The following is a 26,749-nucleotide window of genomic DNA, read 5'->3' as shown; positions in this document are numbered from 1 at the left end:
TCTAGAACTAATTAACAATTGCTCCTAAAAGTTTTACACTTGTGCAATTTATACATTCATCAAATTAATTTTCACCACTTGAACATTTGTGGAAGTTTACTTTGTTCACAATAATACAATAAGTAAACCACTGTGATTAAACAGGCCTGAAGTGGTTTTTTTCCTGTATATGTGTCCATAAATTCAGCAAGAACTGAGTAATTAGTTTAGCAATGAAGCAGTGTACGAACAGTAGGCAATTTGAAGACAAAAGATTTCGCAGTCATTAAACCAAATATGTGTGTGTGTATATATATGAGATACAGCTGTAAAAAGTGATATTGTTCATACACTAGTGAATTGATGCTTTCTTGCTGGAAGGGTGCCAAGAAATGCAGTCCAGCAAAGTCTCCATACACTTCTGAGTTTACAGTATTTTTAAATTTTATTTGTACATCAGATAATACAAGCAAAAATATCAGTGAAACAGGGTGAAGCTGAGGGAAAGTACAACACATGTCCATAAATCTAAAACATTCAGGTGGATTTATTGCCACTAATCACAAAGTACAGTCCTATTTTCAACTTGTGCACAGTGGTATATTAGGTCAAGTTGCTCTAATTTCTGGGACTGTGCACTTTACTAAGAAATTGCTGAAAGCAGTGGTATGTGGTAAACATGGATTGAAAGAGTAGATTACTATGGGTATTACCATTTTTAAAACGAAAATGTCCTACAAGAACTCTATCTCCAAATAGCAGTCAAAGGACCAACCAGGCTGGTATGCCGTTGTTCTTCATGTGACTTTGGATACCCGTGTTGTCAGAGATGACAGTGTATCTGCTTTGGCTTCTTGTGTTAAATGTGAACACTTTCCTGATAAGAGTGACATGGGATTGAACTCCATGAAACACATTTCTTACTACTCTGTAGGTGCTCTTAAAGAGTGCTTCCCATAATTTTGGATTTTCTTCTTTTAATATCTTGTCCATGTCTTGGTATGTTGGAAGAAATGATTAAAGAAGTCTTCATTTTAGCAGTTCAGTTTGATTAAGAAACTCTTACAACATGTTTCAGTTTTGTTGAGTCTTTTGTGTTGTTCTGGCTGTCAATTAGAACCAGGGAGGTGCGCTGGTGATTCTCTACTATTTCAGCAACACTGTCAAAGCGCTGGGTAAAGAAAACAAAAAATAATTAGTGCTGGCTTCTTTTAATGCTATAATATTGACAGTAATCACTGCATCGTTTTATCTTTGCTTCTGACATAACTGAAGAGGGTTAAACTACAACCACTACCAAGTGAGATGCTCTGCCTTTTAGTGAGAGCACTGATCCTTCTCTTAGTTCTGATTTTAGTCATAAACAGATTAGATTTGGACAACAGAAGATATTACAGGCACCAGCTGTCTCCTCCTTTACATTTGTGATTGCCACCTGCACAAACTGAACCACCGAGTTTGCTATGGGCCACAGTGAACTGACATTTCATGTTACCTTAGTGTAAAGATTGGCTGCTCAGAAGCTGTGGCAGATGTGGTTCAGCGACCTCAGAGGGAAGGCTATCTCTGGGAGTAACAGGTAGGCTATCTCTGGTACAGGCAGCCATCAGTGAGAACTGTTCTAGGTACACAGTTTTAATGTCTGTCACTGTAAATTAATATCCAGGATCTGCTAGGTCTGTTGCTTTTCCTTTTGGTCTTTTGTCAAATAAAGACTTTGGACTATCTATTTATCCTGAGGTCATTTTTCACCCTTTGTTGAAGACCAGGTGACCTTCAGGCTATTATATTTTCTGTAATCTTGTAACTGGTGCCTGGGAGGCAGATAATTAGGTTACGGCAAGCCTACTTTCACATTGCTGGAAAGCCTACTCTATGCAGTGATAACAAACTGTTTTTATTGGTATTTGTGTTCCGAGTTTCTGCTTTGCAATCAGAGTAATTACCTGTGTGGCAGAGCAGCCAACCAGTGATCTTTTCACTCCAGAGCTAGAGTTTAACATCTTCTTTATGTGAAAACAGTATTAACAGTAATGTCATTCTCATTTTTGATAGTGTTGGGGGTTTTTGTTTTGTTTTTTGAGCATAGCTGTTCTTCCTTTGCAATTTTCCAAGAAATCTAACTAGAGTTTTAGAAGGTAAATAGAAGACTATAAACAGTCAGAAAATTTATCTAGCAGCTGCAGCCCTTATCCTGTTAACTTTATTCAAAACAGCTCTATGAGTATGTTTTAAATTTGATCTGTGGTTTTAGTTACAGTGTCCAGGAGTTGACATAACACTGGTTTCTCTAACTTGACAGAGAAGGGTATATTCTTACCTTCATACATGAAGAATCTTTTTGGTCATAGTGCAGTATATCTTATTCATTGCTTATTAAAGGTATATAATTGAAAACTGTTAGGAAAAATATCCCCACATCATCTCACCTCTTCACCACTTTTTTCTCTGCCCAGTGCATATTGTCTTGTTGATTCAATAAATCGTATAGGAATGTTGTACACTCTTCTGTTGTAAAACACCACCAGTGTGTATGGTTGCCGTGAGTCCTGTCCAGAACTCTTCCTTACTAGAAAAGATCCATCCTAAAACGATAAGAGTAGTCCGTGTATTTGGCTCATTTCTTTCCAACAACTTAGTTTGGTTTTGGCTTAATATTTTGATTTATATTAGCATTAAACTCTTTTCTCCCATTAGAAAAACAGAATAGCAGCAGATGAAAAGTAGCATGTATTCCTGCTAACAGTAGCTTCTGAAGCTGTCATTTAAGAATCACCCTTACCACTGCCTGTTCCCTCTCTCAACCAGAGAGGAAAAAAAAGAAATAAATACACAGTGGCAGCCATCTGTTGGGGTCCACAGATTGTTAGGGAATAGTTCCTGTCAGTGGCAGTAGCTAGGCGAGAAAGCAGGGAGAAGTAGAGATACCATTTCTCCAGAGCTGTAAAAAGCACTGTCAGCACACTCAGGCACCTGCACTCCCAACCCTGTAGCCCTGTGCTCACTAACACACAGTAGCCTTCAGCTGGTGATAGCCCCCATGCTCTCCCCCTTTATCCTGCTCTGTGGACTTAGGCAAGAGTGGAAATGTACTTGATGCTGAGGATGCAACTCTACATGCGGCTCTTGTGACACCAGATTTTGTACAAAGAATAGTTGAGAATGCAGCTATTGCAACTCTTGCAACTATCTGCAACTAAATGCAGTGTTGCTATTTCAAAATGCATAGCAACACCAGCCTTTCCAAATAGCTGTTTTCACGTGAGCTGTTGGACAGTGGTGGAGACCACTTAAAAGTCACTGGGCTTTGCATTTCTTTTATGGGGTGTGTATGAGCTATCAGATCTTCCTCAGCTCTCTAGTCTGTAATAGCTTTCTCTGCAGTGCTTTGGTCTTGCAACGAAAGCCAGAGTTAACTAACGTCACCACAATAATTTCAGGTTTGACAGTACTTGCATGGCACAGTAGTTCTGACCTGTTCAGAATGCAACTGATGCTCTTAGAATACTTTCAGGTTGTCTTTTTTTCAATTTTTTTTTTTTTTGAAGGTTTGGGGTTTTTTCCCATAAACCAGAAATTTTTTCAAACTGACTTACCTTGTTTGATCGGTACAATGCATCTTCTGCCATTTTCCTATCACAGGTAGCAGCATACCATGCTTTACTGTGAACACCAGCATCCTAAAAAGAGAGGAACAGTGTTTCACCTGTAAAATAATAATAATAATAATAATAATAATAAAGAATATGGCCTGTAGGAGAGTTACTGCTAAATAATGACAGCTGTGAAGAACTAAAATGCAGAAAACACAGAGTTTAAAAAGTCTTTACCAGGAGTTCACTGTTTTAGTTGGATAGAGATAGGGCAAAGAAAAACTAGAGTGTCAAAACAGTGGTAACAGATTTGTGGTAGAAGGCTGATAAACAACAAAAGAGAGATACCCTGAGGAAAGCAGTCAGGTTCAACTGTAGGACAGTTTTAAAGATGGAAGCTATTCCAGTAGAATTTAAAGAGGAATAAATGTTGAGGAATGCTGAGGAATAAATAGACCATTAACAGTTTAAATGCTGCTCAGTTGTGGGCTAGCCACGAGGTGTTCAGATTTGGTTTGTGTCTAAGCTTTGGGTGATGCCATGATGATTTTTTGGCTTTTCTTTTATACCCCTTTTATACCTTTTTACAACTTCTGTATTCTTAGTGCTTTTTGCCTACATTCTTGGACTTGTTTGTTCAGCTGGGAGACTAAACATTTTAGAAGCTTCGTTGTTAGGGATCAGTGTGCCCCAGACCCCAAGGTCCTCTCCAGAACACATTCTGTAAACCAAGATAGAACCATCCAGGGGAAGGTCCCTTAGGGAGGGGGCTCATTTGAGCCTCTCATTGGGGAATTTTTGATAGATATGCTAATTAGCAAGACCTATAATGTTATACCAGATCTTTTGTGGCTGTACATTGTGCTGTGCATTGGGGTGCATTCGACCTGGATGTAATGCACCTAAGGATCCTTAAAATAAATACCAAGGTAAAATCCCTTTTTCCCTTCTAACCATGCATGACTCTTGATTTTAAGACCAGGAAAAGGCATAATGGGAATGAAGTTTCCCATATACTTAATGCTGTTTGTGAACACAATCATGATTGTCTCCACCTGGACAGCATGAAGGTTGGATAAATTTTGCTCCAGCTTTATGATAAAATTAATTTTCACACAGGCTTTGTCACTTCTGTACAAAACAGATTAAAGGTGAAGTTGCGCATCATAACTGAGCTGGTCTAGCTCGCTTACTGAGGCCGGAAAGGGTATGTCTTGGCTTCTCTTTGGGCTCATTTTGTTGCTCATGGTGAGATAATTCACTTTATTTATCTTGCAGAAAAAAGAAGTTGCCTTTTTTTGTGTTTGACTGCCAGGCTGGTTTTCTGTAAGTTTAGTGACTTGGCTCAACCCACTGCAGGATCAGAAGGGAACAACAGAGAAGCTGGGAGGGGAGCTGACGGTGAGGAGAGAGCAGAGTCTCAATTTTGGGGGCATTGCACTAAATTCTTAGACTGGCTCAAGCCATTACATATAATTTTACCTTCAAAATTTTTCCATTTATTTCTTCAGTCACACTATTCATTGGAAAAAGAAAGGGTGAGAGGAACTGCAAGTATGAAAGGTACTTGCCCACATAGGGAATGAGTCCCGTAAACAAATCTTTGTTCAACAAAACAAGGAATCAATGGCCCCCCGGCCTTTCTTCTAACACTATCTGTAGCCTATAATGTAGAAGAAAGACAGCTGCTGCCAAAGTTTGGATGGGAACCAAGCAAAGAGTAAATGCCATGGGAATGAACGACATCTGTGAGCACCTGTACTGTGCAGGATGCTACAGCAAATGATACTACTGTATATAACTACTGGGAAAGTAGCACTAACAGCTAAATTTTTTTTTTTTTTAGCAAAATGGATCTTCTATTAAGCTCTTTTTGCCCATGGCTGTTACATTAAAATTGCAAATGTAATTGCTATGAGCTATTTGTTTAGAGTCTGCTAGATTGCTTATTTGAAAGTAATTTTTATAATAAATATCCAGTATGACATAGTTAAAATTTTCCAGAACTTCAAATAGTCTTGTATTATGTTTGTCATGTCAGACTTTAGAACACTTGATGTTACTGGCTCTGCATGATAGAGCCTTTGTTTTACGCTCAGCAGAACTATTTTTACCGTGTTTGTGACTACTAGGCTAATAAGAATGGCTTTCTGCATTTTGTAGTCTCCCTTCATCCAAAATGAGAATAAGGGGAATAGCACTGAAATGAAAATAACTTTGCATTTGCTTAGATCATTCAAAGCTTAATGTTGCAACAAAACACATTAAAAAAAGAATTTGCCATAAAACTGACAGTATTAACTGTAATGAGAAGAGATCTGTTTAAAGGAATAGAAAGGAGTTAGACTTGGGAGAGACTAAAAGACATGGGGGAGGCATAACAGCATCATTGTATTTGCTTACTGCACTTTTTTTTTCCTGTACACCATTTGTACAGCTATAAGTTAGAAAAAAGGAGGTGATTAAAAACTCTTTATAGCCATCTGTATCAAAGACTAGACTTAAGTATATCACCACAGATTTCCTTGTTTCAATGATGTTGAAAGTACGAACTGGGGAGTCAGGAAGACATGAAACTAAAGCTTTTTAAAGTTTTGTTTGAAGTGACTGGTAGAGTGCCAAGATTGGTTATAATACTATTTACATTTTTTTTCTACAGTTTATTAAACCTCTAAACATATTTTAATGAAAGCTAACATTCAGATTATTTGTGCTACAGAAAAGCCTCATTGCAAAAGGGGGCATAGAAGCCCTCCACAAAAGGAGTGTCATTTTCTTTTGAAAGCAGGTAGGGGTGGAAATACTATTTTAAAATAAAGGATAAGAAGATAGGGAGATTTCGGTAATATGAATTTAGCTAATACTATACCTGGTCTGCAGAACTTGAAATAGATGAAGTGCTGCTGGGGAGGGAAGCACCCAAAGAACGGTTTGCAGCTTCTGGCACTTCTAGAAAAGCGAAAGAACAACATGTATAAGTTTTCAAAGTATGTTTGTTATGACGTAAGAAATTGATTTGTTACAGGGAGTTTGGAAGATCTGGAAACGGTTGACCTTTGATACCACTCAGGAAAGCTTTCTACTGAAAATGGATGGGGCCTATATGAGTACTGGGACACTTTCCTGCCTAAAGGGTAGCCTTGCTTGTGAAGAGAAAACCAGTTTGGATAACAAGTTGGTTATTAGCCAGAACTAGACTTAGAATACAGGAAAAAAATTCTTCCACCACCAAAGTGAATGAACGTAGCAACAGATAAGAAAATGCAGGAACACAATACAAATATTTGTGCTCAGTCCAACGTCAGAAGCAGTCTTACAGGTGAGGGAGTCAGGAAAATGAATGTATCTCAGAGACAATTTTTCACTAGTTTAGATCACCTGAATTGTTTGTATGCAAGTGCAAGAAGTCCAGGCAGCAAAATGGAGAAGCAGAGCTAAAAGAAAGCATTATGATGCTTAATTATAATTGGAATAAACAAAGCATAGTAGAAAATAATTACTAGGGCTGAAATACAGATGTAAGAGTTTAAGAAATCAGAAGCAAAATGTTTGATAGTGTTGCATAGTAATGATATGAAAAAAATAAGTATAGATAATTGCTTTCTGGTAAAACAGAGTTTGGCCCAAGAGTGTAGGTGTCTCCAATAGGTACTTGTGAGCACAGCTGGATGCAAATCAATATACTAGAGAAGATCATTGTAGAAAGTTGAGTGTTACATATTTTGTTATTATGGGAGGTTTTTTTTCCTGTGTGTTTTTATTGGAGAAAACAAATGCTACTAGGATTGTTAGCATTCACCTGTTTCTGGATATGGTGCTCTGCAGACTATGTTGTCAAGTCTTCGCTAATAAAATTTTAGATTTTGGTTAAAAAATGAGTAAGAATGTTACAGAGAAGACCATACAGTGACCAGAATTAAGAAATTCAGTTGGACAGGAGAGCTCAAAGACAACTGTGTGAAGTACATTTAGAACATTTTGTAGTAAAGTTGCAACTATCTGGAAGCTGCATCCCAAATGGAGGGGAGACATTGCAGGGAGCAGTTCCAGCTCTCAGTGAATTAATAATCACCTGAAGAAGGCTATTCAGTATTTTGAATTTTGTTTTTTCTGTAAAATTTTGACTGACCAGCTGTTAAAGCTACAGCTGAAGATAGACTGTATGACTAAAGCAAGAACTGCCATAAATCAGTCAGATTAGTGAATTAGACTTGACAAAAAGACATTAAAATAAGTAATGAAAGATGCCTTAGCTGTGTCTAAAAAAGGAAAGAGAGATTGGGCTTTATGCAATAAGAATTTTATTGATTTTAAAGATAATCTATGTACTAAACAAATAGTAGTTCTGGCACAGAAATGGAAATTTCCACAATCGAATTGGAAGCAAAGTTTAAATAATCTTTACCCACATAATCTTTACCTAAGAAATTTTAAAAACTGGCACATGAAATTCGGGAGTGGTAACAGTTATTTTATGTAATTTTCAAGTCAGGATGGTACCAAATGATTAAAGAATACCAAACATAATTGCTATACCTAAAGTAGAAAAAGTGACTTGAGCATCTACAGGGCTTTTTGTCTGATTTCACAGAACACAAGGCCCTAGGAGAAAATTCGAAGGAAATAACATTAAGATTTGGAAGTAAAAGCACAACTAACAAGAGAAAATCTGAGTCTTAGCCAAGCAGATAAAACGTTACAGCTCTTCCATGAAATAACAGAGTTCTACAAAGAGGGAATGTGGCACCATACTTAATCTGGACTTCAGTGGTGCATTTGATGCTGTGCCATATGGGAAATAAGTACTTTTAATGATGAAGATGGAAGTTAGCTCTAGGCTTGTATGGGGACAAAGAAGAGATGGCAGGTTATGCTGAAGGGACGTTAGTGATTGGGACCAGTGGTATGTCTTATAAAATTGTTATTGGACCGGGCACAGAATAAGATTATGCTAAAGAAAGTTTACTAATCAGAGCATAATTTAGCACCAGATGGCCTCAAAGAATAGTTATGGTTACAGAAGTAGTAAGAATTTATGCTTCAAGTTGAAGCACATCAGTTGTGTGACAGGAGCAGACAAACCTGAGTGCATCAGTCAAGAGCATTAATGTGAACCATACTACATTTCCTCAGCACAGGAGATAAAATTGCAACATGCATCAAGCAAATGTTTCCAGGAAAGAGATAAACTTACATGCTGTTATTAGTGTAAGCTACACCAAATGTAGATTTTTATGTGCCATTCTCACCATCTGTTTACAGTGTGAAAGATATGTTCAGACTGAATATGTACAGTAAAGGGCTTACAGGAAGGTCAGACAAGTGTCTGCTAACAAGGAACTATAAAAATGTTAGATCTAATTTACACTTCTGTACAAAGAGAGTTTATATACATATTTCCTAATTTGTTTTTAACTGTGAACTGAAACAAAATCCATCTTGGAAAGCACTGCTTAGAGAAGAGCTTTAGCATTCGCTATTATAAAAGTACCTTCTTTTTTTTTCCTTCTGTAGAAAAAGAATAAATTGGATGCAATAATAATCTGTCTATTTTCTAGGCAACAGAAGCCTTGAGCAGTCCAGAAATGTCATATTTAGGATTCTTCTGTGACAAGAAAGACTGATGGAATCTTTATTACGATGGGAAATGACCCAAACTGCGTTTGCTAGAAATTTCCAGTATTCATAAATGTAAATGAAGCACCCATTTTACATCAATAACCCTGACATACTCCCTTAATTTTACTAGCTGAGTTAAGATCCTGGATATTTGACTTCCTCTTTGTATACATTACAGATATATTAATTCATTTTGAATTAATGTGCAAGGTATTTTGAAATAATTTTAATTCAAAGGTTAATTTGAAATTACAAGTTAATCACGTTTTAATTAAAAAATGGAATTATACTTACTTGGCAGAATTGAGGACTTTGGGAGCAGAGGCCTGAAATAAATGTCAAGAGATTACAGAAAGGTCTGAGGGGATCTACCCAGTCCTGATAATATGAAAACTGTGTTATTTGAAGCATGCAGTGGTAGAGTGTGTTCCATCTCACCCATTTGTTCATTAAGAAATAGGGGTCTGATACAGGTATTAAAAAAAATGATATCCCAATAGGAGGAATTTAAACATATGGTTTAAATCTCCATCACCTTATTACAGATTATATCCTCTTGTGTTTTGGTGATGGTTATAGTATTTGTATGCATTCATTTGCTATGTTTTATTTTTTTTGCTACTGTGAGGCTTCAGGAATCTCAGCTCTCAAAAAGCAACAGGAAGGCTACAGTGAAAAGAGTGCTCCCCTTTGAGCCTCTCAGAGTTTTGTTCAGACCAAGCAGTAAGTGCTGGTGCATTGCAATATTCAAAAGAAGATGGAAAGGGAATCTTACTTTTGGGCACCACTTGGAAGGGGTGGAAGTGGAAGCTCCTGGTTGGAACTGCGTTGTCGTTCTGGTGCCGTAGGTTTTTCTGTAGTTTGGGAAAACAAACGGTAGAGTCGAGATTTCTTCAGAAATATATTATCCCGGATTAGGGACTCCCAGTAGGTGAAGGAGGGTTTGTTTTACTATAAATGTTGGGGTTTTTTTTCCTTACATGGCAGCTTGGCATTGCACTGCTTATTTTGTTAAATTCTAGGCAAATATCTGTGCTGTGGATATCTGTGCAGGGCTCCGTGACACAGCGGGAGGGCGCTGGGGCCGGCTGCCTGCAGCAGCCGCGGGCTCTCACAGCCAGAGCCGGGGCGGGACGCGTTTCCTGCCTGCGCCAGGGCCTGGCTCTTGGCAGCCGTCGGCTCCGTGCGAGATGGTTCTAGCTGAGCTCAGAACCCGTCCCTCCCTTCCCCCTTCTTCACTTACAGGGCTACGTGGGCACGTTGCTGGCCCATTATTGTCCGACATTAGCCCGCTAGTAACCTCAGCAGTTTTACTGTGACTGCTTTTAGAGAACAATGATATTCAGTGCAACTAAGGCTGCCCAGATCCAGTTTGACACTGCTAAAACCAAACACCACTCAAAAACCTAGAGTAAGTTGAACGTGGTGTAGTTTGTTTCATGTTTTTAGTAAAAAAAAAAACAAAAACAAAACAAAACACCAGTTCAGATAAATGTAAACTTTTTTACAGTAGTGGCTATAATTTACCTTCATTTGCAGTTAAGGTCTCTCTGGGGGGTAAACATGGTTTCTGCAATAAAAGGGCAGGACAAGCAAGTATTAAATGGCACTTGTACAGCAAATGTTTATCCTTTTAAGCTTTTTGTGGAATAGTTTAGAATTGACAACATCCTGGAAGAATTAGGAGGCAGGGACATAGCCATTCTGTGAAGAGCCTCTAATTGAAGTTTGGGATTTTGCAAAGTTGATTTGGAAAGAATTTTACCCCAGTTTGTGGGTATAAATAGATGGAGAAAAAGTAAAATCTAGACGGTTTGTTCTTATCTCAGGCCCAAAAATGAAGAGTCTCTCCCAAATACTTGCAAATCGAAATTTGATTTTTTTTTTATTCGTCTATGCACACAAATGTCTGAACATACTTCTTTTTACTGAAAGTTAAACTGTAAGTTTAGCTCACAGTACAACTGCAACCAATCTTCCCATTTCTTTTTTTTTTCATTTTGAAACAATGATAATAAACTGCCAATTTTGAAACATTTTTCAAATTAATTTCTTTGAAAATTTCAACCAGTCCTCTTACTTTCTGCCACAAGAAGTTTTGGGATATTTTTCTAATGACAAAATACTGAAAAACCTCTGACAAATTCTGGTAAAATCCTGCATATTTCTTGAGCTATCACTTGCGAAGAACTCATGTTCTCCATAGGCAGCCCTGTACATTCTGGGAATACTTCTAAATAGCCTGTGTTCCCATTTATTTCTCATTTATTCAGTTCATGTACTGTGTTTATTGTTACATCCTAGAGCGCTGAATTCAAAGATTGCTTTGATCAAAATATTTTTCTGCTTGAGCTTTCTCTCTGATCTTTATTCATGTAATAGCACCCAAATATTTCCTGTCTTTATAACTCTTTCCCCTAGTCTTTTTAAGCATTTATGCTGTAATAAAGCCCGTGATAAAATTGAGTTTTACAATAAATTAAAAATCTAATAAATTTTTTGTTTGATTATGCAATTACAAGTCAACTTACTGGTGAAATTACTGCATTAGAAGTTTTCTTGCTGAAGTATGGAGCAAAAAGAAAAATAAAGAATATGGTTACTTAGCAGATACATGGATTCGTTTAGCAACTAAGCATCAGTTTCATTGATTCCCAGGGTATTTCTAAGATGGGATTCACTGGATAGTTGTAGCAGTTAAACAAGAATAAAAAAAGAATAAGGGTATCAGATGCAATGTGGGCACTCAGGAAAGGTACTTACACAAGGAAGCTACAACTCTATCCAATACTTAACGTGACTTGGGTGGGGCAAAAGAACTTTAGTGAAAACTTTCTGCCCTTCTAGGCTTGCATGTGCTAGTGCTGTAGTGTGGGACCAAATTAGGCAAGACGACCAGCATCTGCCATCAGCAGCAGGCAGTGAAGGGCAAGGCCATTTGGCATACAAACACTATTCCTCCAGAAATAACAAAATAACAGCTTGCCTTTACCTAGTCAGGGTATCTTTCACAAACAGGAATAAATACTATTCCCAAATTCTAATTGCTATAGGCAAGGATAGGAGTTAGCTCCTAATACACCTATTACACCCATCCCCATCAAAGAAGTAGTTTTATCATTTTTTACTCACAGGCCCCTTGGTAATGGAGATGGAGCTGCTCCAGTGGGAAATCTGGATTCTTGTGTGTTGCTGAACCTCTGACCTAGAGATGCAAGCAACATTTAGGATGTATTTAGGATGCAATGTGAGCTGTATCTGAACAGTGGATTTTCCTCATTGCCGTTTTAGTGTTAATGTAATAAAGGTAAAAAATATCCATTGGTTTAATTTTTGTCTTAACATGTTTTCAGTCTGATTATACAAGGGAACAGTTCAGTAACACTTCTTGCTTATTGCTGACTGTTACATATAAAATGACACTGACACACTACATTGTATGCTGTGTTATGGTAACTGGTGGCATATTAGTCCCTCTCATATTGCCATGTTTTCATCTGAATACTTACTTTCATCATTATTGTTTGCTTCATGGTCCTGTAATAGAAAAATAGGTTAGATTTGATATGAAGGAATTAAAAAAGGAATTACTGTGTTCAGTTTTAAGTCCTTCACTACCAGAAGGACATAGAGGTGATGGAGCAGAGAAGGGCAACAAGGCTGATAAAGGGACTGGAGCACAAGTCTTATGAGGAGCGACTGAGGGAGCTGGGGGTGTTTAGCCTGGAGAAAAGGAGGCTCAGGGGGGCCTTATTGCTCTCTACAAGTACCTGAAAGGAGGGTGTTGGTCTTTTCTCCCAGGTAACAAGTGACAGGACAAGAGAAAATGGCCTTATGCTGCACCAGGAGAGGTTTAGATTAGATATTAGAAAAAATTTCTTCACTGAAAGGGTGGTCAGTCATTGGAATGGGCTGCCCAGGGAAGTGGTGGAATCACCATCCTTGGAAGTGTTCAAAAGGCATGTGGATGTGGCACTTACAGACATGGTTTAGTGGTGAACACAGTGGTGCTGGATTAACAGCTGGACTTGATCTTAGAGGTCTTTCCCAGCCTTAATGATTCTTTGATTATTAAATGAGAGCTGCATGAATAATCAATATGGTTTTGGTAAATTCTTTCTTTTTAAAGAAATATTTGTACAGAAGGCAAAAAATATCCAGAATACTTCCATGATGTAATTTAAAAAATTTTAAGCAACCATCAAATTTTGAACTTTCTCAATCTTGAGATTAGTTGTAGTAAGTATTGAGAAAATTTGGCCTGAATTTTGCAGTGAGACCTTTAAGTTCACGTTTAATTTCTGAGCTGGAAGACAGAAATTTTGCAGCAGATTTAGTATACTAAAACCACATCTTCCTCTGAATGGAGGAAACTGAGTAGACTGTCTTGTCACCATGCTAAAATTGAAGTAATTCACCTAATTTCCTGGCTTCTTTTGGAGATGCTTACTTTTGCCTCTCATTTCTTGTCTTTTAGGGAATCAAGACTCCCATGTGATAAGTACCTTTCAAAGAGGCACCAGTTATTAATTTGTCTTGTCTTCATCTACCCAGCTTTTCACTAATGTTGGTGACAGATGCATCCATTCTCCAGCTGGAGAGGTGTAATCCATCAAACAGCAGTTGGGAAGTAAGACATGAAGAAATTTTTCTCCCAATCAGCTCAGGCCCTTGAGAGGAACAAGGGTCACAGTTCTGTGCACATGATCAGTGCTGGTTAGTGCTGACAGGAGATTGAATGGGAGCAGTTAACAGATACTTCAGTTATTGTTTGGCCTTTGTCAATGTGCTGTAGTTGGGGATGGAAAGGAACAACAGAGGGCTGGACAAACATCATGCTCATTACCATGTGTTTGTTCAAAACTGTAAGGGCCACTTACAAAAAAACAGTCCAAAATTTGGACTGCACTGTGTGACTCTTTCCTAGGCTGACTCTTTTGACAAGCTGGTGAACTTCAAGCACCCAGGAGCTGAATACACCCATGGTACAGATGAGTGTTTGTCTGAGAGCTTCATCTTGGAGCTATAACTCACTCAGTGTGTGGCTTCAGCTAAAGGATAGTCTCTTTTTACTCTCTGCAAAGCTAGGATGATACCTCAGGTCTAAGCTCTGAAAATGCATTAATGCAGAGGTTTCAGCTGCAATATGGCACTCAAGTCTGTTCTGAAGCAGGAGTATTCTTAGTGCTGATCAGATAGTGAAATTTCTGTCCAACATTCTCCCTTTAGACTCAAGGTTTTTTTCTTATTTTGTAAGAAAAGCTGAGAAATCAAACTGTTTCATAAAAGAGAAATCCCAAATTTGGCACCGCTTGGGAGTTGTTCAGCATCCCACAGGATACAGACCTAAATGGGAAGAACTTTGTGATGAGGTGGAAGGGAAACTAAAATGCTGATGCTGTTGTATGTATGAACTGTGCTTGGGATATACAGAAATGTAAAGATTGAAGTAAGGCTGTAAGATGCTCATATACCACCTGCATTAAGTCACCATAACATCTAATCCTGTGATATGACCCAAAATTTCTAGTTTTAAGTGTCTAATTTCTGTATATAGTTATTGGTAAACTGATTATTTCTTAGGGACAATTCAGAGCATAGGACTGGGACAGGGTCTGAGCATGTAGCTTTTGGCACAGATGCTGATACAGTTATGTTGCTCTGTTTTTGATAGCTGGCTCCTCATGTAGACCCTCATGCTGGTATAACTGTGAGTAGAGCTATTGTGCAAATCAACTTACGGAGCTAATTTGGCTGGAAAAGAACCTTTCATGATTTGCTTTTGCTCATTTCTGCAGCTGGACAAGTTTCCAAGTAGTTTGCTTCAAAGAAAACAGCAGTGGGAGGGACAGACTGGGGATAAGAGCAGAGGGAGAACTGGCTGGAACACAGCCTTAGGGATCCAAGGCTTGTAATTAGTCCTTCAAGGACTGCACTTTTTAGTGATGCTGGTTACTCAGAGTACCCAGTCTGACATTTTAGAAGGTTTCCATTTTCAGAAAGCATTAATCATTCACCATCTGAGAGGAATGAGGCTCAAGGAAAAGTGCTTCAGATTGGGCAAAATCATCCTTTGCTACTTAAAGTAAGGTTCCTGAAGTTCAACTGGTATTTTTTACTACAAGAAATTATTTTTGTGGACTGAGACATACATCCCTTAAAACATTTGAACTTTTTCTTGGATCAATACAGATGTCCAATGCTCTTTTGTCCAAAAGATTATTAGCAACAATCACAATATTAGACGAATCTGACATTCGGTCATCTGTTTCTGTTATTTAATCCAGATAATAAAAAGCATCCATCTATTTATACATAAAACACAGGATTAAGTTTAACATGTTCTTTTAGAGTGGCCCATTAATTACTCACTGTTTTTGGAAGAAGACGACTTCTGGGGAGAGGCAAAACATTTCTGAAAAATACACACAGTAAGTTATGATGAATAGGACTTATTTATTTAATTGGCTCAGATATGCTTTTTAAGATGTAGAGGGAAGGAGGTCTGCAGTGAATGGATTTGATTTCAGCTATGCACAGCTACAGTGGTTGTGGTGATGCTGTGCCCTTGGTGTGGAACTATTCTAGAAGAGCTTCTGTCCTAGACCTTGGGTCCCCTGTGACTGTGCACAGGACCTCAACAAACACCCTCACACACACAGTGCTGTGGATGCCTCCTTCTGGGGGCACATAACATATTTTGTAAAATAATGTCCTGGAGATGAGGCAGGGGTTATGAAGCAGCTTCCTCTGCTTCTGGGGGACATAGGAGTGAAATAGGCTGCATACTCAAGTATAATTTTTTTTTTCCTCCAGATATTTGGAATATAAATAATGGATTTACTGTGTCCAGTTTCTTTACAAGCAATCCTGTACAACTGCAAAAATATCTGATTTGCAAGGCTGCAGACATGGCTAATAGGACCTTAAGCTGGCTTGCAGAGATATTTCATCTCTGTACTGGATCCCTAAAGGAATATTTCAGAAAATACTATCCATATGGCAAACTGGCTTGAACACAGAAGTTCACAAAGCAATGAGAGCTTTCAGTTCTCACCTTGTCCCAACATCTCTAGCTATTAGAGAGAAGAAATTTTTTTCTCTACTGATATTTTCTATTGATCTAAGCTGCTGTTAACTTACCTGGAAGTATCCTGCTTAGGTGACTCTCTGGTCACACTGTGCACGTGGGAGTGCTCTGTATTCTGAGCAGGCATAAACATGAGTGGCTTGGTGAACCTACTAATGAAACATCAATTAAGAAAGGCAAATTACACTTAACAACAGTGAATACAAAGAAAACATCTCTTTCTTCTCCCCTATCCCCTCAAAATTCTAAAAAGTACCCTCAAGAGTATTTCTTTTTAATATGTGTTACATTTGGGTTATTGAAGTTAACATAGAAATGGTTGATAATCTTTGTGTAGATAATCTGAAGAGATATTTATGTATTTCTTACTTCTGTTACTGTATTTCTTCTAGAGAAAGAATTATCAGACATGTAGTATCTAAATGAGAAAATATATTTTCTGACAGTTTTAAATAATGCACAAACATTCACAGCAATGGGTTACCTGGTTACCAGTGGTGGTGATGGTTTTTCCTGTAAGAGAAAATGCAGTGAATTTTTTTGGTCACTTTTTGATTCCATAAAATAAATTTGCATGATCCTGTTCATGTTACCACATCAAGATATTGTTGCATTGTGATATAGATTTCTACTAGAGCTCTGTCTGGTAATCTGCATTAGGATGGGAGAGGCAAGAACTCAACATCAGTAAATCTGCTTGGCCATATGTTATGTCAGTATCAGCAAATGGGAAAAAAATTACTGTGTCAGAACTGTCATTGCTCCTCTGCTGCAGTAAAACATTCCCTTAGGTTGTTGCTTCCCAGATTGCATCACTATCACAGAGGATTGGGAAACTTTCCCCTTCCCATTTACTCTTTTGAAATGGTTTGCCAACTTTCCTGAAAAGGGAGTGTCAGAAAGCTTTAAGTGCAGGAAGAGATTTGTTCCCAGTTTTCTCTTTTGAAAGACTATAATCTTTTCTCACAATCACGCTTGTACCCTGCCTGAGGGCAATGGGAGTCATACTATAGAAAGGCCTCACCTCTTCTTCAGGAACCTCATAGACTTCTGTAGGATAGGGAAGAAATAAAAAAAATGTTCTTTAGTTAGCAAAAACATACTGCATGTTACCATAAAAACTGATCTGAATTTGTATCAGTTGTGCTTCTGACTCTGGAAAAATAACTTGGAGAATCTGCTCAGAACTTGAATCTGCCACCAAAACCCTGGAGCAGCAATACCCCCTGTCTTCTGGTGGGAACTTCAGGTGAAGTCACAGGAGTTCTGATATACAGCCACTGTGTTAATCAAGTTTCCTCCCACCCCAAAACCTTTTTATTACTTTGTTTTTCTTCCCCTTCCCTCCCTCCACCCCCGCAAGAAAGATGAATGTTTGTGTTGTGCAAATCTGGGTCAGTTTGGAAAAAATGCGTTACCACACCTGTACTAGCATTTGGCCTTTCCTTGACTCAGGGAGGAAGAAATCAAGTCAATCATAAATAAAAGCTGGCTCATTTGCATGGCCAGCATCCCTCCCTGAGTTCTGACCCACAGGTATATATTAATTCATAGATCTTAAAAGTAAAAGCCACCAGCATCTTTATCTATGCTCAGTTTCTTCAATGAAAATAGAATCCTATTTCAATAAATTTCATGTCAGGTTTCATCACTTCACTGCGCCGAAGTGTCCCATCTCCCACCAGGGGGAGACGTTTTATTTTTTAGTAACATCTCTCAGGAGCTGGTTGTTGCTCGACACCGATTTACAGAAAGGCTGAGATTGAAAAGGGCATTTTAAAATGTATGGAAAATAACTCGAAATCTTAAGCAGTTCAGAAAAAAATTTAGCTTACAACTTGTAGTTTGTGACTTTAAAGCTAAACACATTGCTAATGAATATGCAAAGCTTTTAAAGAACTGTGTCATACCTGTAAAGGTTACATCCAAGCAATTAATTAGATAGTAAGGATGGAAAACAGCTCTAAGTTGGCAGAGAGAGATTAAACAAGAATATTTGCGCTTACAAAAGCAAATAGGATTCCTCTTATTTGCTTCTGCTTTTGTTTCTTTTTCCAAATAAACTGCTCTTTACAGAACTTCAATGGGAACACTGTTACAGAAGGCCATGCAAGCCATCAGCCTGTACAGAATTTCTATATGGTTCAGTCTCATGGTCTAAAAAGTATTTGGTCTTGATTCTTACGGTGGAATGGGATTACTGACATACTGAGTCCTATGATTCTTTTTGCTGTATTGATCCATTTGTATTCCTCCACTAAAGCAAAAGACTAAAAATAATTAATTTGGGGCAAACAACTCGTTCTAGTTCTATTAATGCTTAAAATGGATTTACTATTCAAGCTAGACAAAGCAGCTGTTGCAACATAGAAAAGCTAAAGCAGAACATATTTTTGTTTTACTTTAGTATGTCATAGGGTTAGTGGTGTGAATACATCAGGCATAATTTAATGTTCCACTGTCTTAGATTATTTTATTCCAACAGTGATGCAAGCTCCACATACCTTGCATATCAGAAGTAAGAGAAGGCTTTGGAGAAATAGGGGGGGCTGGCTTTGTTGTCTTCATAAATCTGTTCACAGGAGCTAAAAACATATTTTATTCATGTACATATATATATAGTTGTGCATGTGTGTATATACACACACATATTTATATTTATACATACATCTGTTAACAAAGTAACAATGTAACATTTATACAATAAGAATGAATATTAAGTCCAAGTGACAACCTTTTGTGTGACCTTGAATAAATCAACTGAGCCAGAAAGCAGCTCTCATTTTAAAAGAGAAACATTATTCACTTTTCCAGCCTTTCTGAAGAGGTTTCATACTGTTAACAATATCAGAGAGCAGAACTACATACTCTTCTCTGTTTACTTTTCACCTTTGGGCTGTAGTAGTTTCACTCTCTACCTAAATATACTTCAAATAGTGAGATTAAAAAAAATCAAATCAAAGTCTGTCTTTATCTTTATCTGAAATATCTACAAATGCTTGTTCTTCTCCTGAAACACTTCAGAGAATTTTAATGCTATTGCTCCCTTGGATGAGGAGGCAGGTCATATGCCATGAATAGCCTCCTGGTCATACAAGGGTTGGACTTTGAAATAGCTGGGTGAGGGAGGCAGAAATTAAACAGGGCTTCCAATAAAGTTAAAAATAATTTTCTTTGGCCTTGTCAAAAGCCAAAGGAGCCAACTGCCTTTTTGCAAGCTGTGATCTCTTTAATAGCTGCATCTCCACTCTTTGAACCCTAGAAACAGACATTAATTTGACCCATTTTTTTTCACTATTATTCCTAATAAAGCAATAATTATTAGCTTAAATGACTAAAACTTACATCTTGTAGGTAGTGATATGCTGCTTTCTGTGGGTTCAATATAGTTATCATCATCATTGTCCACTGGCACAATATAATTATCCTATGAGAAATTCAGGACAAAAATCTATCAGTTAAATCTCCATCATGTCAACAAAATGTTGGGATTGAAGCCCTGCCAGCAGTTTACAATAGTTGCCATTTTACAGTGACTCCTATTTCAGACATTTATCGTCCTATGTGGAAGGGAATCCCAGAGACTGAAAACCCTTTACCAAATTATTCCAGTTCTGACTGGTGGGTGGAAGCCCTCCCTTCTCTTTGGTCCTGGAGTATCCTTTGAGGTTACTCTCTCCCTGTTGCCTGCACCTTGTTACAGATGATCAGGAGCTATTCCATGGTCTAAGTAGCCTCCTTGATACTCAAAACAGGCATATATTCCCTAGGAATCAGTATGATACTTGCAGGTCACTGTTTGTGATGCACAAAATTATTTGTACTATAGAGGCTAAGAAAGAGACCAGACCATGGTATTGCTGTGACATTTACAGAGTTAAAACAAGTATATCTGTAAACTTTACCTCATCATCACTGCACTCCTTAGGCTTTGGTGGCACTTTTGGTTTTGCAGCAGGAGATGGCAATGGCATGGATGGCACAGATGGTTTCTTTGGTCTGGACATGGCTGGACTGGGTGTACTTGGGAGAGGTTTGTTGATGGGAGGAAGCTGTTGATGACTGGTGCGATTGTCTTTTAATGTGGTAGAAAACAACAATTTTAGTCAAAATTATGCATTAGCCTCTGCACTTTCTCCTACTGCCCGTGCAAACAAGTCTTTACTGTGGCTGCAGCACAGGTCAAAAGGCAGACTTGAGCATAGCTGAGGTTGAGACCTGAGGACCCGATGTTGAGACTTGTGTGTAAACAGGTCCTATTTCACTGCTCAAGGTAGCAGCCTAACCCTCTGTATCAGGCTGCAGAGGGTGCTTAGACACTGACTTTTGCATGGACAACTGTTTCACTCCCTGGGGAGAAGGTGGTGGCTGGGTGGTGTAGTCCATACGAGACATATGAGAAAAACAGCACTGGGTGGGACTGGAACATAAATTATGCCAGGGTCTCTGGGGTGTTATTTTAAGAAGTCCTTCCCTTTTCAAAGAACACACAGGTGAAGTGCTGATAAACTTCTATGAGTACACATTTGATATTTTAACACTTTGATGAATATTCTACAATCAGAAACAGACTTGTATCATACAAAAATGAAAGCAGGCATCATGTCAATGTTTCTTTTCACCATGTCTCACATCTTCATCTAATTGAAGCTAACTTTCATTCACTTCAATGCAACCTTCAGTCCATGTTCAAATTCACTTCAGTCCATGGTTGAAAAGAATCAAAACAGAAAGAAAAACATCCCTTTATACTGGACTGATGTAAATAAAATCTTGATCCTGTCCTGTTTTCCACGGTATTTATCATCCTCAGTACCAATTTTGAAGGACAATAAGGAGTGAATATTTGGGCTACTGTTTTACTGCTTTTGGAATAAAGGTTGGAAAAACAGAGAAGAAGGCACCTCTCCAGCCCTATGTGCCTCATCTTTAATAGGAATCCCTGCATCTATATATGTGGATTAATCTGGAGCCAAGTCAGTAATATCTCCCATACCTCTGCTTGAATTTTGTAGTTAGTAGATGTCTATCAAAGTCTCTAGGACACATTATATTAAAATTATAAACATCACTACCTGCAATACTAGCCTGTTTCATGCAGTAGAAAAAAAAAAATAAATCATACCCCTGAATGCTTAAGACCTGAGTATCAGAATTAAAAGCAAACTCTTGAGGAAAGGACAGATTAGTCCTTTTGAGGCCACTTCTCTTCTGGTCCTGATCAAAAAGCAATTATCAAGCTGATATAGTCAACTATTCCATAACTACCTGCATATTCACCCCTAGAAATAGGGAATGCAGAAGGAATCTTCTTTTTCTCCTTCTCACTTGGAGGTGGCTCATAGCTGTCATCAGGATTCTCTTCACTGGGGACCACATACATCTCAGAGTCAGAGTGGTCATCTGGATTTTCATAATCACTGTCCTGGAAAGACAGAACTTCCCATTTCTCATCTCATAGCATACTTATGGCTTCATAGCAACGTATAACACAAATATCCTTGCGTGAGCATGATAACTAAATTACAGCAACACATCGTATTCCCTTTTAGTGCTTAAACAAAGAGGCACTCCCGCCTCCTCCCCTTCTCCTCCTCCCAAGAGCTCCCAAGGTTTCTTGCTATCTCCAAGGGCTCCTTTCAGCTCAAGAGCTCAGTCTTCAAATTATGGACCAATAGCTTGTTTCCCTTCCCAGGACAGTTCCTTTCTAGAGCCAGCTGTGACTCTTGATGTATGTTGTCACTTCCTCTCCCTTTCCTGTTAAAAGGGTGCTCAAGATCTGACTCCAGAAGGAAACAGGTTACTTCAGCCTGACATTTGCACCATTACTTTACATGGCTGACAGCCATGACTTGCTTCATTCTAATGTTTTCTAAAATCTTAGCAGAAGTTTTCATTTTTAGTAAGAAGTGGCTTTCCTCTCCTCACCCTTCCCACCTTTCCTCCCCCAAATAAAAACTCTCACGATTTCTGAAATTATTGTTCAGTTTGGGAAGTCCCTCAAATTGATGCCATCTGCTTACCTATCCAAAAACTTTAGTGTTCATGGCTACAATACATGACAATGTTTCTGAGAGTACTTTTAAGTTGAATGTAAAAAAATTGAAGCCGCTAAAAATCAGTGGCTACTTGTGAATAAAATTGATGTAACAAATAACATGACATTTCAGTAGTATTTTAAAGTTCAACCACAAGTAGATGATTTAAAAAGAAACTTATTATTTCTTCAGTTATTAGTGCTAACTTGTTGCTAGAGTGACCTCCTACTAGCCCAAAGTATGTACTTACAAAATCATCTGACCATTGTTCCTCTTCATTGTCTGCACGTTCTAAACCAAACATTAGAGTTATTTAAGGAGATGTAATAGTGAATATAAATGTTTATCTTAGATTGGTTTTTCAATCTATACTTATCATAGTCAGTTAAAAAAGAGCGAGCAAAATTTCCAAACAGTTCTGAGCAACACATCTGGTTTGGACCGAGAAGTAAATGAAATGCTTTCTTGCTTGTTTTTGACGAATTATTTCAGAGCTGTTGGAAAAGCATTAGAAATGACAAACTGCACACGGTCTGAACAGCAGAGCACGCACTTTACCCACAGTGTCCTGCTAATGCATTTCATTTTTAAGTAGGGGTGACAACTTCTAGATAATGGAACTCTTGCTGACCTCTGGGCCCTGCACCTTCTTGTTTCTTGGTTAAAGTGCCAAGACAGCACACCAATTACAAGTGCTTATGTTAAACAGGGAAACAGTTACCTGATAACTTCCAAACTTTGTCCTCCTTTCTTCTATTCTTGTCTTAACAAGATGGCTGCTAACTTGTAAAAATAGCCATGAACTAGTTTGTGGGCAGTGCTGTATGACAAGCAAGTAGAGGTCTGCCTTTAAGATAATTCATGATGTCATCATTACATTAATAGGATTAAGATTTTGAATCTGAAATGACGCATTTGTTCTATTTCTTCCCTATTTACTTTCACATCACAGTTTCTACAAGGAGGGACTGGATGCAAATTCTCCTCCATTTGTACAGCAGCCTAGATACAGAACTCTGATTAAGACTGATTTTGAAAGAGTAGTTACTTGCTACTCTTCATGCCAGCACAATTCATCATTTTTTTCCTTGCCTTTCATTTCAGAGCTGTGAACTACCTTCAGAGTTGTTGATAATGCTATCCTGTTCTCTCATTAAAAACAAATTATGAGGCAATGTATAACTGAAATACTGTTAGGCATATAGATAGCAAATTAACACAGATATGCAGTTTAAATTTACATGCATACAGCCTTACCTGAAGCATAATCCCTTTGTGGTAGACTTGGCGGTGGCTTTTTTTTAAGCCTGTAAATTATAATTATTACATTTATGATCTCATAAGTAACATTCATTGGAAGGGAGCATTAGCCAGACACATTAAAAAGCTGATAACAAAAGATACCTGCAGCTGAAGAAATACAGATTACCATCACAGATGCTTAGCAAATAGCTGTAGAAGAATGCTTTGAAAAGCTAGAAACTGATAAAAAATTAAAATAGAATCTATTTTTTTCACTAAGAACATATGTTGAAAGGATAGCTTCCTTGCTCACCCCCCCTCCTCCTCATCTCCAGAAAGAGATGAGATAGGGGGCAGAGATAAATGACGATCTATTGGAAGATGAAAATCTGTTCAGGTTCACAGAGGCTTTACTAAGACTATGTCATAAGAAAGTGGTGTAGCACTCTCCATTCGTATTTTTAGAACTATAATTGTGCATGCACTTTATTTGCTGATTAATGTTTAAATGTATACCAGGTCTCTCAGTGAAAGATTCTACTTTTTATTATTTTATGATGTTATATCCCTTTTTTGGTAAAAACTGTTACAAGTGAGCCAAAAGATAATTTGTAGAAATACTGAAAGGATCTTTATGGCTATACAGGTTCATATGTATGTGCATGTATATCTATTTAGCAAGCAGGAGTACACATAATATGTGTAAACACACACACATATATATATATGTATGTAGTCATGTATACTCCTCCTTACTAACTTGCAGCTGTCCAAAGAAGACACTGAATTACAGTCAGTTGAATTATTTCACTACCCTGTAATAAAAGAGAAGAATTTGGGTTTAAAGTCAAGATGAACAGTGCGTGTGTGATGTCAGAGGCCAGACTGATGTCTCTGCAGAGGGAAAAAACTACAAGCCTTTGTTTTTTCTGTAGCTAGAGAAAACATTAAGATAATTAATGACAAAAAATTATTCTTTAAAGTGACTTTTGAACATTGTCTGACAGTACCCTGTAGCACTGATAAACCTCACCATAGACCTGAAGCTTTGTCCACTGAACTGATGACTTCACTCATTCTTCAGTCAGGTCCTAACAAATTCATTTGCAAAAATAAGCAAATAATTAAAAACCAAAAAATCCCTAAAGAATTAAAAAGTTTTTTTGGGATCTCTGAGCAATAGTGTTTAAAAACGTTGCTTTACCACAAGAATTTGACACTCAATATTTAGGTCCTGAGCTTGCTGCCTAGGTATCATTGTTCAGGTACCACTGTAACTCAGGGTGGTGACATGCTGGCGCTACCTCATCAGTTTACAAACTTTACCTGTCTGTTTTGAGAAATGCTTTGGCTACTTCTGAGTTGAATTAATGGAATTCTGTTGTTCAGATAGTCACCAAAACCACCCCATGCACATATATGAATCAATGAATAAATGGTGAGGGCATTGCTAAAACTCAAAAAAGCCCAAACCCCCCAAAACAAACAAAAATCAAACCAGGAAGATTATTTTTGCAATGTTAACCTGCTTTGTTCATAGCTAACAACACTAATGATGGATAGCTGCCTCCTCAGAGGTTTTAACTTCCTGCAGCATAATATAACAGTGCACAAACAGTAAATTAAAAAGCATTCTCAACAGCCCTGCTCTGGTCTTCTGTCCAGGTTAGCACAGCCATGTTAGAAAGAAAATCCCAGGGCCACTGCCAGGGCTCATCTCAGGTCTTAGGGAGGGGAGACCAAGATCTCTTGATGTATTTTGCAACATGTCTGCCATGAGTTGTTCAGAAATGGTGGAGACTTGGAAAATAGTGGAACTGAGGCAACAGTAAGGGGCTATCTGTGTCATGGTATAAAGTACATGGCTTAAGCAACATCACACATTTCTAAGCTGCTACTCTTGGTACCAGGCCCTGTAAATCCTGGCAGTGGCCCTGGCAGAAAATGTAAATACGTTATAACGAAAGCACACGAAACACAGAACAGAGGTCTGTGTCTAAGCAGTCTATCATGCTATGGTGCAGCTATGGAATAGCATACCGATCCCAAGTATCTTTCCCAGTTTTGCAAATTAAGGCCACTTGTTCATTTTGGAACCTGAATATCAATAGAAGAAAAGAAATAATGTTTCTGTCACAGAGCTGAAACAGTTCACAGCCACATCTATATTTGCTAGAATCTTTTCAAATATGTTATTTATTCTAAAATTCAAATCCACTTAAAAAGTAGTTTTCACTGTACTGGTATGATTTTCTGAGTGCCAGAACTGGAATCCAGGCTCTTTTGAAGTCAGCTGGAGCTTCACTTTACAGGAGCCAGAACTTTACCCAATGTGCAAACCACAACACAAGCTCATCAAAAGACACAACCCTATGCCAAGGCGTGGTTATCCAGCTATTGCAGACACTGACCTCATTATCCACACAGATCCTTGCAGAATGGCAATTGACTCTGTCCTGTTCCCCGAAGTTAATGAGAAAGGACTGGAAGAATCAAATGCCATCCAACTGAGTGTGCATATTTAAACGTATTTAATCCTAGTACACACATTGTAGCTTCAACAAATAACCAGGTAGCACTTGAGACATTTCATATAATGGGTTATAGATGCCTCACACAAGAACAGAGTGCAGGGTACAGAAATTCAGAACAACTAATAAGAGAGTAAATTATTCCATTTTAAAACAATGTATTCCAAGATTTTGCCCTATAATATGCTGAGCTTGATCCAACAAAACATTTAGGTGTGTACTAAACTTTTCTCTCATATGTGGTGCTGTAGGAACTGCAAATATTAATTACATACTTTGAATTTGTAGCACATTTTTGTTTTTCTTGTTTTGTTTTTTTTTTTTTTGAAGGATTTTAAAATAAACTGCAGCAGAGGTCTGGGTGTTTTGCTCTAGCAATGCTTGTTTTTAGAGGCTACGCCCAGAAAGATAACCAAACATAAATATTAGTAGACCTTTACATGTAGCACTTGAAATTTCCCCACAGGTGCATTTCCCCACTAGTGTTTCTCCTCACTCCCCCAGCATTTAAGATACACCTGAAAACTCTGTTTTCAAAAGTCCTTTGCTTTTTGTATTATTAAGTCTGTACAACGTCCACTCCATCTTAGGAACCATTTTAACATAATAGTTTTTACAAAAATTATATTGGTATCTTTTCTGAGTTGAGTATTTATA

General features: G+C 38.0%; 1 protein-coding gene across 7 annotated transcripts in view; it reads right to left on the bottom strand.

Moving 5' to 3' along the window:
- Window positions 1-401: 401 nt before the first annotated feature.
- Window positions 402-26,749, bottom strand: part of BLNK (B cell linker) — a 95,031-nt gene continuing 68,683 nt past the window's right edge. For 4 of the 7 annotated variants that reach the window (XM_010410250.4, XM_010410256.4, XM_010410238.4 and 1 more), the window contains 21 exons: window positions 25,602-25,658; window positions 23,577-23,626; window positions 22,570-22,610; window positions 21,550-21,706; window positions 20,187-20,356; window positions 19,627-19,708; window positions 18,786-18,866; window positions 17,306-17,331; window positions 16,766-16,794; window positions 16,335-16,433; window positions 15,564-15,606; window positions 12,701-12,728; window positions 12,324-12,396; window positions 11,723-11,753; window positions 10,719-10,761; window positions 9,967-10,045; window positions 9,486-9,517; window positions 6,442-6,521; window positions 3,576-3,659; window positions 2,409-2,564; window positions 402-1,150 (listed from right to left, as the gene is read on the bottom strand). In XM_010410250.4, coding sequence (XP_010408552.1) covers window positions 1,031-1,150; window positions 2,409-2,564; window positions 3,576-3,659; window positions 6,442-6,521; window positions 9,486-9,517; window positions 9,967-10,045; window positions 10,719-10,761; window positions 11,723-11,753; window positions 12,324-12,396; window positions 12,701-12,728; window positions 15,564-15,606; window positions 16,335-16,433; window positions 16,766-16,794; window positions 17,306-17,331; window positions 18,786-18,866; window positions 19,627-19,708; window positions 20,187-20,356; window positions 21,550-21,706; window positions 22,570-22,610; window positions 23,577-23,626; window positions 25,602-25,658 — 1,561 coding nt within the window. In that variant the 3' untranslated portion in view covers window positions 402-1,030. The remainder of the gene's footprint in view (window positions 1,151-2,408; window positions 2,565-3,575; window positions 3,660-6,441; window positions 6,522-9,485; window positions 9,518-9,966; window positions 10,046-10,718; window positions 10,762-11,722; window positions 11,754-12,323; window positions 12,397-12,700; window positions 12,729-15,563; window positions 15,607-16,334; window positions 16,434-16,765; window positions 16,795-17,305; window positions 17,332-18,785; window positions 18,867-19,626; window positions 19,709-20,186; window positions 20,357-21,549; window positions 21,707-22,569; window positions 22,611-23,576; window positions 23,627-25,601; window positions 25,659-26,749) is intronic. The other 3 variants (XM_019292738.3, XM_039554468.1, XM_010410242.4) reach the window with 2 other exon arrangements.

This window comes from Corvus cornix, chromosome 6, assembly GCF_000738735.6.
Source record: "Corvus cornix cornix isolate S_Up_H32 chromosome 6, ASM73873v5, whole genome shotgun sequence".
Classification (NCBI taxonomy): Eukaryota; Metazoa; Chordata; class Aves; order Passeriformes; family Corvidae; genus Corvus; species Corvus cornix.
This window is presented reverse-complemented; position numbering and strand designations above follow the sequence as displayed.